Raw genomic sequence first — 16267 nt, 5'->3', positions numbered from 1 at the left:
CAACATGCATAGCATGTGAAGTCATGCAGCAGGACTGTAGCAGTGAGTGGATAATTACAATAGTTTAACAACCAGAACTATTATGTAGTCTATGTATCTGAAATATGAAGCAATCTGACACTTCAACCTAGCCAGATCCCCTGCTCTGTGCAAGCCTGCACTGCACTCTGGACCAATCCTGCTGCTACTCAACATAATTGATGCTACTAAAAGATAATATTTTGTTACAAATGTATATTTTAGGCACACACTTGTTACTCTTTTTTTTTTTTTCAGATCTTCTTAATCTGTGCTCTTCCAACCCAAAGACTTGATTTGGACCAACATAACATCTTGTGAACACAGAAGTAATTTAGGACCAGTGGAGCAATTCAAGATCTGCTAAATACAGAAGTATTTTGGGACTTAAATCATTTATCTGTACTGTATAAATAAGAGCATTCTGAGTTAAATGTCCAAAGATGCGGCAGATGCCATAGTTGACTCTATATCTGGAGCCTTGCTTTCTTTACTCTTTCACAGTTTCACTCATAGTAGCTTGGTTCTTTTATCCCTGCAATACCACTCATCAAATGTAGGTACAAAGAGAAAAAAACAGCCACCCATCATCTGTGTTAATATGTTGGCTCTCCAAGTCTCCATACTGTCATGATTTCTCATATTCTATATATGCCAAAAATTTCATTATTACATGAATTATGCAATATTGTTGGGACACTTTTGGATTTGAATCTCTCCCTCTCAAGATTCCAGAACAGTTTTAGGTTGCTGCCTGGTGGGTAGTGGCTTATATGTATGTGGATGTGGTGGTTGTGGTTGTGCTTGTGGTTGTTTTATGCAGAAATGCACTTCTCCAATGAAGTGAGTACTGTGGTCTTCAGTCATGCCCATACACTAGATTTCATTTTCCTCTGAGAAAAGTATTATATAATTTTCAAGATGAAATAGAGGGGTGGTTTGGGTATAATGTCTATAAAAATTGGTGCGGAGTCCAGTCTGTTTCCTTGACCACCTGACCTACTAAACTTGGATATCCCAACCTTAATATATAAAATAAAAATAGAAATTCACAAAGCTCAAGGAGGGAGGAATTGATATTTCATGAATTGTGTAATACCCTCATAACGAAGGCATCAGATTGGGTTTTGGTTAATTTGCTGTCCAGTCTGTTCATTTGACCTTTCAACCTTTTTTCACAAGTTGTGCTTGACATTTCTTCAAGATCACACTGATTACTTGTCCCCTGTAATCATAATCACTTTTATTTTTTAACAGATATTCTAATTTAAAATTGATGTTTGACTAACAAAAAACAAAAAGTTAAAGATGCACATATTAAATCTGAAATTGTAAACTAAAAACAAAAAAAAAAAAGCCCAAAAAGGGTCCTATTGTTTAATTCTATTCTGAATTTCTGATTAAGTTTCTGATTATCTGTCACTCTCGAGACAAATTTAGACATTACCATAAAGAATTAAAAGAAATAAAGAAAAGAAAAGAGAGAAATTTGAAGAAACAGCAAAGAAAGCTTCAAAAATTCTCATGCTTCTATTTTACTGTATGTAATGTAAGGCATGCCTCTCTCTCCTCATCACCTACCACTGACAACTCCACCCCTTCTTATTAACCCCACCACCTCCATTTGCCCTTCCCAGAATTCCATGTGCCTCTTCTCTTCTCCATTTCCCTTGGACTGCACAAAGACACATTAGGCGCGCTCTGTGCTGTGTGACCTTTGTTTGGAGTTTTTCAACAGGGGCAAGTGCGATGGGGTGAGTGCTCTATCTGAGCTTGGATATAAAAACCCATTTGCCCAATTGAGAAAACCCAGAAAGGAAACCCAGCAATATCACATTTCTCTCTGGAGCTTTTAACAATGAGATTGATTTGGGGGTGTGGTCATAGCCTCATTTCCAAGTTGGGTGGGTTCTTTCAATTAGAGATCTAGTGGTTGGTTTTGGTTCATTACCAGTGGAGGAGGCTGAAAAAGGCTTTCAAATTGAATTTTAGGAAAGGTACCAATTGAGAAACTTTTCCAGTATATATGGTTATTTCTTGTTACCTTTATATTATTTTCTTATCTATTTGTTTGCTGACCGAACTGTAAGGAACTGAAAATCTGAAAATTTTACTGTTCTTGCTGTTATTCCATAGATGTTAAAAACTCAACCGTTTCGACTTTCACGGGTAATGCAGAACTGGGCTGAACTAAGCAGTCTAAGCCAAGTGATTGTTGTATTAGGCTTTAAAGTTTCTGCAGTTATTAGTTTACCTGGGTCCAATATGATCAAAGTTTTAGTCTTTAGCGGTTGTATATATTGGCTAATATGAAATGATTTACGAAATGTATGAGTTCGTTATACTGGTACTGTAATATGTTTTCGTAGTTTGAAAGTCGGTGGAACTGAGAGGAGAAAATTTTGTACAGTTTTTCCTGCTCTTCCTTTGCTTTATCTGTGCCAATTTCCATCTGGATCATCTGGTTCTTCTACTTCTTTCTTAATTTTTATTATGCTCCCAAATTCTGGACGTGCGTTCTTATTTTTAAAAAGAAAAATTGGATGGGCATTGTTATGTAGAGGTCAGGCTTCTGTAATTTAAGTTTCAACATGAACCTTGAAAGAGGTGAAACGACATAAGCAGTTAAATTCAGGAACAAAATGCTAAATATGCAAAAATCTGAGTTTTTGGATGCATGATATGGGGAGTTTCTTATTTCTTTTGCTTTAAACTCTGCAGGGACCTCTTTATCAGCAAAAAATGGCATCTAGTCTTGATTCTGTGTTAGCCAAGAAGACATTTGTTTTCGGTTTAAGGGTTTGGGTATTAACGGGGATCATTGTGGGGGCTTTTATAGTGATGATTCTTGTGGTGCTCTCAGTTTGTCTCACTTCACGAAAGAGATCCAGAAAGTCTAATGACATGCTTCCTCTTAGTCAAATTCCAAATGTTTCAAAGGAAATCAAAGAGGTTAGGGTTGATCAAGTTTCAGCAAATAACTATGTACCCCATAACAGTGCTTTCCTCACCCTTAATGATAAATTCAATGACAAAGAGTCAGAGAAAGTTTTGATCCATAAAAATGGAGATAATAGCAGTCGATCAGGCTCATTTAACAATGCAGAGAAGGAAAATGTTGGTTCTCAATCTGGAGACGAGTGTGGTGCGGGGACAATGTACAGGCCTTCTTCACACCCTATAACTTCCCCTTCACCTCTTTCTGGTCTACCAGAATTCTCTCACCTGGGTTGGGGTCACTGGTTTACATTAAGGGACTTAGAATTTGCAACAAATCGGTTTTTGAAGGAAAATGTCATTGGTGAGGGTGGATATGGAGTTGTTTATCGAGGTAATCTGATTAATGGAAATCCTGTTGCTGTGAAGAAGCTCCTCAACAACCTGTAAGATGCATCTTGTTTCAGTAGCTCCATAGCTTTCTGTTTATCATATTTTCTCTTTTTTTAAAATTCTATATTTCTGTGCTTACTAGTTTATAACATATATATTCTTTTTCAATCATCTCATAGAGGACAAGCAGAGAAGGAATTTAGAGTGGAAGTTGAGGCTATTGGGCATGTACGACACAAAAACTTGGTTCGACTTTTGGGATACTGCATTGAAGGCACCCATAGGTATGATACCCTTTCATTTTACTGTAGTAACTTCTACATGGTAAAATATGTGGTCATTATTTGTTGAGCACCTTGTTTTTCAAAAATTAAAGAGTTCCGCTGTCACGTCCTTAGTTTTATATGTAATGAATACAAATTGATATGCATGCAATGTCCAATAAGGACTTTTCCCATGTTAAACTATGGATGAGAGAGAGAGAGAGATTTAGGTGGCCTAGTTCTTAAACCCCTGTGATCTATTTCAGGTTGCTGGTTTATGAATATGTCAACAATGGAAATTTGGAGCAATGGCTTCATGGAGCTATGCGCCATCATGGATATCTTACATGGGAGGCACGCATGAAAGTTCTCCTTGGCACTGCTAAAGCGTAAGTCTGCCTATACCTTAGTTAGAGAGTTTGCCCTTGTGGTTTATCTCCTTCTGACTCATTTTTACATCTTGCAGGCTGGCTTATTTGCATGAGGCCATTGAGCCAAAAGTTGTGCATAGAGACATCAAGTCAAGCAATATCTTGCTTGATGATGACTTCAATGCTAAGATATCTGATTTTGGTCTGGCAAAGTTGCTAGGTGCTGGAAAGAGTCATATTACAACTAGAGTTATGGGTACCTTTGGGTTAGTAATTTTTTTAATGAACAGTTACTTGCAGTTTTGGTTGGAAGATTCTTTATGTTGGTAGAAGAACTATATGCCATTAGTTTAGTGATAAAAATCATTTCTTATGTGTTCCTTTCATCATATTTTTTCAGTTATGTGGCCCCGGAATATGCCAATTCTGGCCTTTTAAATGAGAAGAGTGATGTTTATAGCTTTGGTGTCGTGGTTTTGGAGGCAATAACTGGAAGAGACCCAGTGGATTATGGTCGTCCGGCACAAGAGGTATGCAATAAATGTTACTTTTTCAAAGTGAGAATTTGATATCATGAATGAATTATACTTCTGTATTTCTTATACTGTATCAGTAATTAATTCATGTCATATTTGATAATCCGCTCTAAATTTATATAGTTTGCACAGGCTAATGTAAGTTTTAGCTTGTTATTTCATTGCTACCGGACAAATGCATACCTGATAATCACCCTGGAGTTGTCATCTGCTTGATATGTTTCATCATGGCAATCTATATTTTGTTTATCAGCAATAATGAAATAATACCAGTATAGTCACTGTTCTTCTGACACCTTCTTGGTGGTTCTTGCAGGTAAATTTGGTAGATTGGCTCAAGATGATGGTTGGAAGCAGGCGTTCAGAAGAGGTAGTAGATCCAAACATTGAGACCAGGCCATCGACAAGTGCCCTTAAACGAGCCCTCTTGACTGCATTGAGGTGTGTAGATCCGGATTCTGATAAAAGACCTAAGATGAGTCAAGTTGTTCGCATGCTTGAATCAGAGGAATATCCCATACCTCGAGAGGTATGTTTCTGAAATCACCTTTAAAACTAACAAACAGTAGCTGAGTTTGTGCCATGTTATGAAAACAATGCTAAACATTCTTTGTATCCATTTTTGAAACAAATATAGATTTCATTTAAATTCCTGGCTTGCTTGGCTTTTTAATTTTGGGTTTTCATCTTTATCCTTATAAGGTCAAACTTTACAAGAGGAGTTAATTAAGGTTATCTTTCTAATGTTACTTGGTTGGATTTCAGGACCGAAGACGCCGAAGAAGTCAAGCAGGGAATATGGAGGCTGAGTCTCAGAAAGAAAATTCTGATACAGATAGGAGTGACAATCCAGATACAAGGGCAGATAGCAGAAGGAACCATCGAACATAGGCAAAGGGACAAATCGATCATAGAGTCACAAGGAATACAACCCAAAGGGAACATGTTGCATTCTTTTCAAGCTTTCATATTCTTGGGCCTGCCTTTTGTTGAGATGAAGGAAAGGAGTCAGAATGGGAAGGATTTTTTCAAAAAATATATATATATATATATATATATATAAACCTACATATAGATCTTGGAGAGATGATTATTGTGTATGGAGTGGCATTAGAAGGGGACCCCTTTGCCACTGGGTGTGTACAGTTCTGGTTTTTTCCCCCCTTTTTTACCGGTTTTAGGTGATTGTAGTTCATGAGATTTTTTATGCTTTGTCCTTCTTGTGAAGGAAAAATTTCAAGGAAAAAAAGAAGAAGACATTTATGATGACATATAATCAAATTGTTTCCCAGACATGGTTTGCAGGATAAAACGTTTTTGGCTTGTATATGTGTAGTAGCACTGTGTTCAGTTGATATGTCATGCCATGCTGCCGTTGGTGACTAATCATGGGTTGGCATGGCAGAGCCACATAGTTGATATGTCAGTTTGTTAAATATACCACTACCATTTCATCTTTTGAAGCAAAACATGAGATGAGAAATTCTGTACAAAGAAAGTGAAGCAACGGAGTCATATGATTGCCAAGTTCATATAATGGTTGCATGTGATGTGATTTTGAATGCCAAATTTGCACACCATGTGCCTTGTATTAATTCTCCCCTTCCATTTTTCGGAACTACTTCTCATGATAAAAGATCTGCTGTTTTAAAGGTCACATGCAGTTTGGGACGGTTTGCTCAATGAAACTCATTGCAAATAAGTGAAAGGAGGTTAAGTAACACCATAGCACAGCCTTTGTTTGGTCTTGCAATCCACATTCACCTCATTTATAGGAAATGGGACTTTTCTCTTTTAAAATGGTGGGATTGCAATTTTCTAGTCTCCTACTCAAGTCCAAGTGTAACAATTCAAAGTCTAGCCGCCACCTCACAAAAATTAATTTTCCAAATGTTGGAATCTTATTCTTTATTAATTTGTGTTCTGATCCAGGAGACCAATGTCTACCCAAGAAAAGGATCTTAATGTAGAATGGTCAAATAACCAAAGGCTCCAATAAGTAATTTTAAACCTGTATCAGAGTGTGAATTACAAAATAAATTGATTAAGATTTTGATGACTAAAAGCAACCAAATGAAGGCACATGATCTACAGAACTATGTTTACAAAACGAATCTCAACAATATTGTCTGCATGAAAGATTGACAGGTCGGGAATTCACATGTCTGTTGTTTCAGTGACGGGGAGCAGAACGAGCATTCAGTAGAGGTTGTAGAGCCTTGACTACAATGCTCATATTTGGCCGAAAATCAGCTTCATATTGGACACACAAGGCAGCAACTGCAGCCAACTGTTTCAAGCACATACAAATAAAAGGTGATAAGTGGATGCGAAATACATCATCAGTTACAACTTGTCATGAGATTAAAGACTTGATTCCAACGAGAGTGACCCGACTACCTACCATTTCAATTAGTCTACAACTGCCCAGAACAAAAGTATGCTGTATTCTTGTCAATCCAATTTACAATTTAAACATAACAAAACCATGTATGAGTGTGTGTGTGTGTGTGTGTGTGTGTGTGCATGCAAGGAAAAATAGCAATAGCAAGTAAAATAATTACTCAATCCATTCCACATTACCTTTGCAACTGCCTTGGGAGGGTATTCTCCATTGAGTCTAGAATCAACACACTGCTTCACCTTATCTTCACTGAGTTTTGGTGTTGCCTAACAGAATCCAGAAATTTAAAATTCAGCTCAAATGAAAGATGCAAAACTATAACCAAGAAAATTCCACCCTTCCACCCCTCCAAAAGAAAAAAACAAGGATACAAGCACCAAGCATGAGTTACTACTGGACAAGAACTAGGATGAAGTTAGTACCCATGTCACAAGGCTCTGCTGTCCGCGAGGCAATGTATGATCAACAGGTTTACGCCCAGTCAAGAGTTCAAGCAGGACAACACCAAAGCTGTAAACATCACTTTTTGAACTCAGCTGCCCGGTCATTGCATATCTGCCATTCAAAATCATATATCAGAATTAGGCTCAGTGGCAGTGTGTTTTAAGGCGTGCCTACTTCACAATGGCAATTACAAGGGAGACAATATGCCAAATCAAAGTTTTGAGTATACATCATAATGTGGTTTATACAGTACATCAAGGAAGAACTTACTCTGGAGCATGATAACCAAAAGTCCCAAGAACACGAGTAGAATGAAGACGTGCTGTCATATCAGGGGCTTGATTTGACAGATCAAAATCAGCAATCTTTGCAACATCATCATCAAAAAGCAGTATATTGCATGACTTGATATCACGATGGATTATATGAGGCTGAGCCTTTTCATGTAGATATTCAAGTCCTCTTGCTGCTCCAACAGCAATTTTAACCCTTTGTATCCATGACAGAACTGGACCTGGTTGTGCTCCCTTGACACCTTTCCTTCCTATAACCACATATTAAGCAACAAAATTTTATTAACAAGGAGATGAGGCTATCTTGCTATTATTAACTCATCAAAAGAGACGGCCTAAAAAGTAACAGTTAAAGAGCTATTTTTCTAACGTTTGGAGGCCAACCGACTCATTGAACAGATTATATGACGTAGTTAAGAAGACTAGGAGGTTAAAAGTATTTATAGTAAAATTAAATCTTCTTTTGAAATAGCTTAAAAGCACTAGGATTCATAATACATCAACAACTATCAACAATAAATTATTAAGCCAATCAGAAATTTCTAAACAAATAAGGTTTCACTCAAAACAGCAAAAATGATTTCTGTGATCCTTGGAAATTTTATAATTTATGGAGGATCTAAATGACATCAAACAATAGGCAAAGGTGGTGGTTCGAAAAGCAGAGAAATGTGGCAAATATTACTTACCATGGAGAATGTCATGAAGAGACCCATGAGGGGCATACTCATAGGCAAGGAGACGGAGAGGGCCATCAACACAATAACCAACAAGCTCAACAACATTTTCATGTTTTAGTCTTGAAACCATGGAGACCTGTAAAGTTATGCTCCAAGCATTAAATAAAATTGAGCACAAAATTGCATACCATGTCAAGTACCAAAAAGAAAACATTCCTTTAAACCTAACCTGTGCTAAAAATTCTTGCTCTGGTTGTTTACTGGAATCTAACTTCTTAATAGCTGCAGCCGGCCCACTTTTCAGAACACCATAATATACTCTTCCATATGAACCCTCACCAATTAAGGCCTTTGTGCCAAAATTATCTGTTAAATCTTTCAATTCATCCACTGGAATGGCAGCAACAGCAATGGGTTGAATATTTACAATCTGAGTATCCCTTGGTGCAGCTTCTTTGGGATGGTAACCTCCGCTACTGCCTATGGTATAAATGTGTAGCTTATATCAATCAAATAAGAAGCCATAAAAGACGGATATCTGAAAAGTGAAAACAAATGGCATACAAGTTGCCCTAGCTAATTCCAAGTGAAAAATCATGGAATATGTTATTATTATCTTCAATGCACTCAGTTCGTAATAATGAATAATGATTAATGTACACAAACACACAGATATGTATGTTTCTCAAGAAAATTGAATGTGAAATAGAGTCCTCTTAACTCCATAACCCCCCACCAAACCCCCATAGAAAACAAACTTGGGTATACAGACTTACCCCCTGAGTTAATTGCTACAAACGGACCATTCTCAGCAGCTTTATGAATATCATCTTGTACACAACAGCTGAAGCAGCCCATGATCTTTTCTCCTGAAGGAACAGTTATGAATCATCGGTTAGCAATCTTGCATAGATAAACAGTGCACAATAAAATTTCTCGAAAAGGTCGATGCTTTTAGTTGGCATATATGTTATGAGATGACTAAATTATCAATGAATCAAGATGCTTTTTTACACTTGACCAGGGAAGATAGTCATCTGCAATGGTTCTAGTAGCAATGCTATGCTATGCAAAACAGAAAATTTAGGTCCAAATATCCATATATACATTTAAAGCATTAAAAAATTTCCCAGTTTCTTCCTTCTCTACATGTCAAACACCAAGAAGAGATGAAGCACTTGCATATTTCCAAACAAATAAAGAAAATCTGCATCAAAACTCAAATCCATCAATAAGTTTAATCAACAAATTAAATTAAATATATTTTAAAAAATTCAAAATTTACGAATTCAGAATTCTCACAAGTTACTATATAAGATAAAATTTCTCAGCAACAAACCGATACAATAAATCAAAAGCAAATGAGTGAAACTTAGATTAAAAAGTGCATCTCATAGAAACTATAAATTTTTTTAAAAGAAAAAGGACAGAATGATAATAAGCAAAAATTCAGGGGATTTTATGCAAAACAAACAAAGACAATACAAGTTAAGAGGGAAGAAAGCTGTGACCTTTGGTATGATGAGATGGTCCTGGCAATTGGGTTTTCAGTATAGTGTTGAATTGAAGTGATGAAACTGAAGAAGCCGGTTATGGTGCGCAGGGGGAGGAGGCGTATGACAGCACTTTTAGCGAAGACATGCAAATAGGAAGCGTTGGGCTGTCTCTCTTTTCTTTCCTTTGACTAATGTATTATGTAATGCTGTAACTCTGTAAGAAAGAGAAAACAGGGAAATTTGTGTTTTGAGTTTTATACTCAAGTCTCCCTTTATCCTTTCACGGGTTTGGTAACTGTCCAAAACCAACCATTTGAATATTTACTAATTTATTTAAAATATAAAAAAAATATTAAGGGATTTAATATTATATCTTTTTGGAAAAATATCCATATCTAAGCAATTTAATACTTTGTAATAAAATAATGGCCAAAAAAAACTTTGTAATAAAAACATTTTCTTAACAATTTATTGGATGAATGTAACAAAAAAAAAAAACACAATTTATTGGACGGAGGTGTAACAGGTCAAACGAACACTATGATGAGTATTTTTGAAACTTCCAATCCCTTTAAATACTCTTATGTATCATTCAATTTAAAAATCGTTTTAAACTCTAAATATGTGTAATCACTCAATATCAATGTACTTGAGTAAACTTAAATATTTTATGTCCATAAAACTTTGACATTGAAATGTAATAATTTATGATCAGTTTTTTTGTGTTGAATTATCTATGTGAGTAGCTTGCATGGAGGCTTTAGCACTTACAGACTAAACATTTCACTGAATAAGAAGCAAAAGACACCAAAATTAATTACAAGTTTTTTTGTTTTGTTTTGGTTTATCCGATTAATAATAACAAGTTAACAAGAAGAGAAATCTCGTATAAATAATTGAGGTGTTGCTGTGCTGGAAGTGGTTGGCGTATGGTAGTATCCCCATTTGTTTATAATGTACTGTTTTACTATTAAATTATGGAAAGCAAAGCAATTATTCCTTTCCTACATTCTTCTACTCTACTCATGGCCTAACTCATGTCAGTCTGTCTCTTAATATGCGCAAGTCAAGCCTACTTGTAAGGAAGGAACAAAGAAATAACTACAGAACTACGGAGTTGTTTTTAGGATTGTACTACCATACAGACGCATGATACATATGCAAAAATGACAATTAAATTGATGAGTTCACCTATTTTAATTAATAACAATTAATAAGGTGTAATTTTTTGGACCGTTTGATCCATTCGCATGCCATGCAGACAGATCTATTGTAGCGTGTCTTTTGTTTTTAAATCATCATATCCAATTATTATCCATTCCACTGAAATTGTGACTTTACACGTCCTGTTTTTATTCTTCTCAATAGTGCTAAGGATCCCAATTTTTTTTTTCAACTTTTTTTTTTCAAATGTATATGGCATTCATATATTAGAACTAAAAACTAAAAAATAAAACCTAAAAAAGAAAAGAAAGTACACTGTTCAGTAAAATAATGACACATAAAATAAACAAATGTTCAGAAAAAAATTTAAGACTCTATTTTTATTGCTCATTTCCATTTACTTGTCAGGCACCAGTTTTGTGGGCTTAATATGCAAGACAAACCCCTTTCGGGCCATTCCCACTTCCAAGCACCCAACTTTGAGAAAGTGAGGTCTGAATGACTTCCGGGGTCGAGTTTGGGCTTGATGCTCAAAACCCAGCCCAACTTTTCGCAACCTCTTTCATTTGTATGTCTCTTTTTTCTAGGAAACTTGCAATAGTAGCACGCCGCTCTTGAATTATCGCGTTGTATGGCCAAAAAAAAAATAAAGAATTATCAGAGTGTGAAAATGTCAATTTTTGATGACTCTCTAAAAAAGAGGGCTACTATTTGCACACTTTTTTTTTTTTTTGCACACCCTTTTGTAAAAAAAAATCAAAAATTATAAGAAAAGACACACTCACCCCTTATTCTCAGACAAAAAAAAAAAAAAAAAAACACACCTCTCATTCTCAGCCTCACCCCGACCACCTCCCCTCCTTCACCCGACCTACCCACCCAGCCCCCTCCCTCCCTCACCTGACCACCGCAAGTAGCCCCCGACCCCAACCCCAACCTCCTCCTCTCTCTCTTTTCTTCTCTCATCCTGCTCGCCTGCAACACCAATGGCCGAGCACATCGTCTCCAGCTAGCACCCGAGCCCCACCCTTCTCCGAGCTCGCCTGCAACATCGCACCTCAACCTGCTGCAACCACAACGAAGCACCACTGCCAACAAAAAAATCGTAACTGGTTCGGCGGCTATATGCCGAATGGGTCGTGAATGTTCGTCGGTTACCTATCGAATGGTTTGTGGATGTTCGGTGGGTGGCTGCCGAAGGAAACTCAAATTTTCAAACCAGTGCCGAACGAAGGAGAAAGCAGAGAGAGGGAGGGTGCTGCTTACGGTGGGGGAAAGGGAGGGAGGGAGGGAGAAAGGGAGGGAGGAGAGAAGAAAAGAGAGAGAGGAGGAGGTTGGGGGTGGGGTCGGGTGCTACTTACGGTGGTCGGGTGAGGGAAGGAGGGGGCTGGGTGGGTGGGTCGGGTGAAGAAAGGGCTAATGAGGGAGGGCTGCGTGGGTGGGTGTGGTCGGGTGAGGGAGATGAAGGGGCTAGGTGTGTGTGTTTTTTTTTTGTCTGTTGATGGGGTGTGCAAAAGAGAAAAAATGAAGTTGGTTTTTTGGTGTGAGAAGGAGAGATGTGTCTTTTCCTTTGATTTTTTATTTTTTCTTAACAAAAGGGTGTGCAAAAAGAAAAAAAAAGGTGTTCAAATAGCAGCCCTCCTAAAAAATTAACATCGTAACCCTGTGAAATGTCTAGACTACCCCCACTTAACATTTTTTTCTCCCTTCTCTCCCCCTTCACTTTTCTCTATTTTATCTCAAGTCATTGTTTACTCTTTTATTTATTTATCATTTTTCTCGAAATTCCAATTGAATCCAAATCGAAGACCTGAATATTGTATTTATCAATTACATTTCTGTGATAAGATCAATCTATTGTTTATCGACACCTTATAGATAGTGAGAGCACTTAGATCATTTTGCATGTCCAAAGCGCGACTTTCACATTTTCAAAAGTTCTTATTATATAAAACTATCATGCTATTTTTTATTTTGGATTTAAAAACAAAAATAATTTTCCTTAATGTGAAAAATATAAATTATCTATTAAAATACCTTAATGCCAAATATTTTCTATTAAAATATATAAAAATATTGTCCATGTTCACTATAAGCTTATAGACTAAAAACTCAGCTACTATAAGTCATTTTAACCCACACCATACCCTATCTCCTAGCATTCGAGAAAAGCCCAAAAGAGCTTGACAGGTCAGGCACAGATTGCAATTTGCACAGTGGCTTTCCCAAATTTTCATTGGATTTTTCCTTTGGAAAAGGTAATCAGCTTTCTTTATAGTTTCCTACGACTAAAAAAGAAGAAGAGAGAGTTGGAGACGTTACGTCGTTACCCGTAACGGTCTACATGGAGCCAAAGACGTAATGCTGGACTCTGGTGCTGGAGATGACCTGATCTGCCCTTTTGTTGTGAATTGAAAATTGCCAGAACGACAAAACTTTATGCCTTCGAAAGAAATATCCAACATCTGGGCCCTCAACTCCATACCCGGATCCACTCACTCAATTTTTTTCATAGCCAAAATTCAATTGATCTTGATTCTGAGTCTTCTGAGTTCTGACCTCGGTGCATTATTCAAATACTTTTCCAAATAAATAATTTAATTAAAATTATTTCTTTTTCAAGATTATTGTAATTTGTAAGAATTAAAAGCTTAAAAATATCCGATAAGATTCATGAGCATTTCCACCTGTTTTGGAGGAAAAGTTTGTCGATTTTTTTTAGTATTCTTGAAAGCAATGCTATCACTTTCTGTGATGGCACTATCTCACTTCCATGTCTTTGAAGAAATTGAGCACACACTATATACTCATAATCTAAGAAGTTAAAAAGGGTCAATTCAGAGACTCAGCCCTTTTCTCTGCAAAAAAAAAAAAAAAAGACATGAAATGCACATTGGAAATGAATTAGTGGCCAAGAAAATCACCCCTAGTTAGGTAGAGTTGATTCCAATCGCAGCTACGCAGCTAGATTTGGGTTATTTGTGGTTCTGTTTCAATACAAGGCAAATGTTAGCAAATTTGTGTTTCACAATATCTTACAAATATTAACAATTAACAATTATTCATACATACTTAAACGATGGTGTAAAACAAAACTATTAAAGCAATATTTCCCATAACATGGACTTAATGTGCACTGCTCATGTTGACCATATGTCTACCCATGTGCAGTTGTGAGTATTTCCTTTTTAATTTGAGACTTGGAATTCTCATTTTAACTAAGAGGTTCCATTACCAGCATACACAAGTTTGGGGACATTGGGGTTCTTCTTTGGACCCTCACACTCACAGAAGAGTTTGAAATATTTATAATATGGTCAATTAAGTAAAAAAGAAAGAGATCCCAATTGGATGCATGACACTAAACATTTGGCCCACATTCCGGAACAAGCTCTATCCTCCATAACATGCACATGAGCTGCCAACCATTTGGTCTGGGACCGCATCATATTCACAGTTATTTGGATTCTCATAGAGAGGTTTCTGAGTGTGAAGTTGTGAACCCAAAAGACCATCTATGTGATCTGCTGCTTTTCTCCCATTGGTTCCCAAAACCCTAACTCCATTAATCACATCGCAACACACGTACATACATGTTTATACATGGTAATTCTTTCTTGCGAAATTATTAATCTGTATCGATCACACTTTGAATTAATAGTCAACTTAATTAATGATTCAAATTAATTCAGAGTGTAACAAGAGAACTATATGCATATATACATATGGCTATTAGTTTTTAACTCTTAATTATCTTCTTCCAAATGTAATGTGACAATCTTGTAACAAAAGCCAACTTTTTATCAAGTAGTAGTCTTATCTCACTCAATAGTCTTTTGTAATGTGACAATCTTGTAACAAAAGCCACTTTTTATCAAGTAGTAGTCTTATCTCACTCAATAGTCTTTTGTTTTGATTGGTTCTCTCAACTTTAGAAGAGGCAAGAAGATTAGACATTGGGGGGGTATATAGTATATATCTTGTTTATAACCTTTGTCTGCTCCAAAATAGTAACTAGATTAATTCATAAGCATACCATATATGCATCTTCGATCACAAAGTGCTTTACATTGAGTCACAGGTGTGTGCTTTACGTTGAGTCACAGGTGTGTGGACAATTGTTAATTAGCGCGCAGTTGTTGATGCTTATGGACCCTACTATAAATCTTACAAATGAAGTTATTAATGGTTGAGAATCGTTTAGAATGAGGATCGAAAACTAACGTTTAGATATGAATTTTTATTTATTAGATAATGAAAAATTTGAACTTAGAGATTTCTTTCAACAAAATAAAGAGAGAAATATTATGAAACTAGGTACTAATTAATATGAATAGACATGATAGTTAAGGTAGGCCAAAATTTGAGGTGATCGAGCAAATAATAATTAAGGTGCATATATAACTCACATGCACTTAAGCTCTCGTACTGGTACTCTGGATAGGTTCCTATATATCACATGGTTGTTTCAATGCAAAAAGAAGATCGAGTACTGCCTAGCTAGCTTTATAGTAAATTAACATGGTCCACAACATAGTGGGTTTCCAATCCTTGTTGAGATCGAGGAAGAATAAAATGTATATACCTTTTGGGGTGAATTTAGCAAGACAACAATGATAACTACGAAGAAGAAGGAAGCAACCCCACTGGCTACGATGTGTTCTTATCATGCACCTTACTTTGTCCTACGCAAAAAGTTAAATGAAATTCAATAATTTGTGTTTGAGTCCACACCAACTAGCTAGCTAGCTACAAGCCTACAACCATTATCCATCAGCTAGTACAGTACTCCTCGAGCAACTTGAGGTAAAGTTGCAAGATTGCTGGGAACGAAGATTTGTTAAATACAGTTACGTACGCGTGCGTAATTCATACCGGTAAAATTTTCGTTAAAATTATTTTTAATTGTTAAACTTGCAACATTACACAAGAACATAGTTAATTGGTTAGTGTTAATAATTAGGCATTGCAAAGCAATTTATATATTATGCATGTAAGTTGTTTGTGGTAATATATTATGCATGTAAGTTGTTTGTGGTAATTAATTACTCAATAGTGCTACATATACCACATTTTTATACCATAATTTTATACTAACTTATGTGGCAACTTACATGGCATTCATATATTGGATACTAAAAAATAAAAATAAAAACCCAAAAAAAAAAGAAAAAATTTTGTCCAATAAAATAATGACACATCAGATAGTATAAAAATATGGTATAAGAATGTGATACTCAATCACGTATTTGGAATTAACCTTCAAAT

The 16267-nt window shown here is 36.2% G+C and overlaps 2 protein-coding genes across 2 annotated transcripts; one reads left to right on the top strand and one right to left on the bottom strand.

Moving 5' to 3' along the window:
- Positions 1-1523: 1523 nt before the first annotated feature.
- On the top strand, positions 1524-5856 carry GPK1 (glyoxysomal protein kinase 1). Its single transcript, XM_086233899.1, has 8 exons — positions 1524-2015; positions 2740-3401; positions 3528-3632; positions 3878-4000; positions 4078-4248; positions 4383-4512; positions 4835-5047; positions 5284-5856. Exons 2-8 carry the CDS (start codon positions 2761-2763, stop codon positions 5407-5409), a joined length of 1509 nt encoding a protein of 502 aa, XP_086090025.1. The 5' UTR covers positions 1524-2015; positions 2740-2760; the 3' UTR covers positions 5410-5856.
- A 540-nt stretch (positions 5857-6396) lies between these two features.
- LOC147294536 (Protein kinase superfamily protein) lies at positions 6397-10027 on the bottom strand. Its single transcript, XM_086233900.1, has 8 exons — positions 9851-10027; positions 9116-9208; positions 8569-8819; positions 8349-8475; positions 7637-7910; positions 7345-7477; positions 7102-7188; positions 6397-6808 (listed from the first exon to the last, which is right to left on the bottom strand). Exons 2-8 carry the CDS (start codon positions 9195-9197, stop codon positions 6692-6694), a joined length of 1071 nt encoding a protein of 356 aa, XP_086090026.1. The 5' UTR covers positions 9198-9208; positions 9851-10027; the 3' UTR covers positions 6397-6691.
- Positions 10028-16267: the final 6240 nt, after the last annotated feature.

This window comes from Dryas octopetala, chromosome 2 (genome assembly GCF_963921425.1).
Source record: "Dryas octopetala chromosome 2, drDryOcto1.1, whole genome shotgun sequence".
NCBI lineage: Eukaryota > Viridiplantae > Streptophyta > Magnoliopsida > Rosales > Rosaceae > Dryas > Dryas octopetala.
Note: the sequence above shows the minus strand (reverse complement) of the source record. Positions and strands in the feature narration are given on the sequence as shown.

What these genes read in the sequence shown, in the direction of transcription:
- LOC147294536 (XM_086233900.1), bottom strand. Translation starts at nt 9,197, where the DNA reads ATGGGCTGCTTCAGCTGTTGTGTACAAGATGATATTCATAAAGCTGCT. An exon ending in TGTAGCAATTAACTCAGGGG is followed by an intron (nt 8,820 to 9,115) that starts GTAAGTCTGTAT and finishes TTTATACCATAG; the next exon opens with GCAGTAGCGGAGGTTACCAT. An exon ending in CTCCCAAGGCAGTTGCAAAG is followed by an intron (nt 6,809 to 7,101) that starts GTAATGTGGAAT and finishes TGCTTGAAACAG; the next exon opens with TTGGCTGCAGTTGCTGCCTT.
- GPK1 (XM_086233899.1), top strand. Translation starts at nt 2,761, where the DNA reads ATGGCATCTAGTCTTGATTCTGTGTTAGCCAAGAAGACATTTGTTTTC. An exon ending in CTCCTTGGCACTGCTAAAGC is followed by an intron (nt 4,001 to 4,077) that starts GTAAGTCTGCCT and finishes TACATCTTGCAG; the next exon opens with GCTGGCTTATTTGCATGAGG. An exon ending in AGAGTTATGGGTACCTTTGG is followed by an intron (nt 4,249 to 4,382) that starts GTTAGTAATTTT and finishes ATATTTTTTCAG; the next exon opens with TTATGTGGCCCCGGAATATG.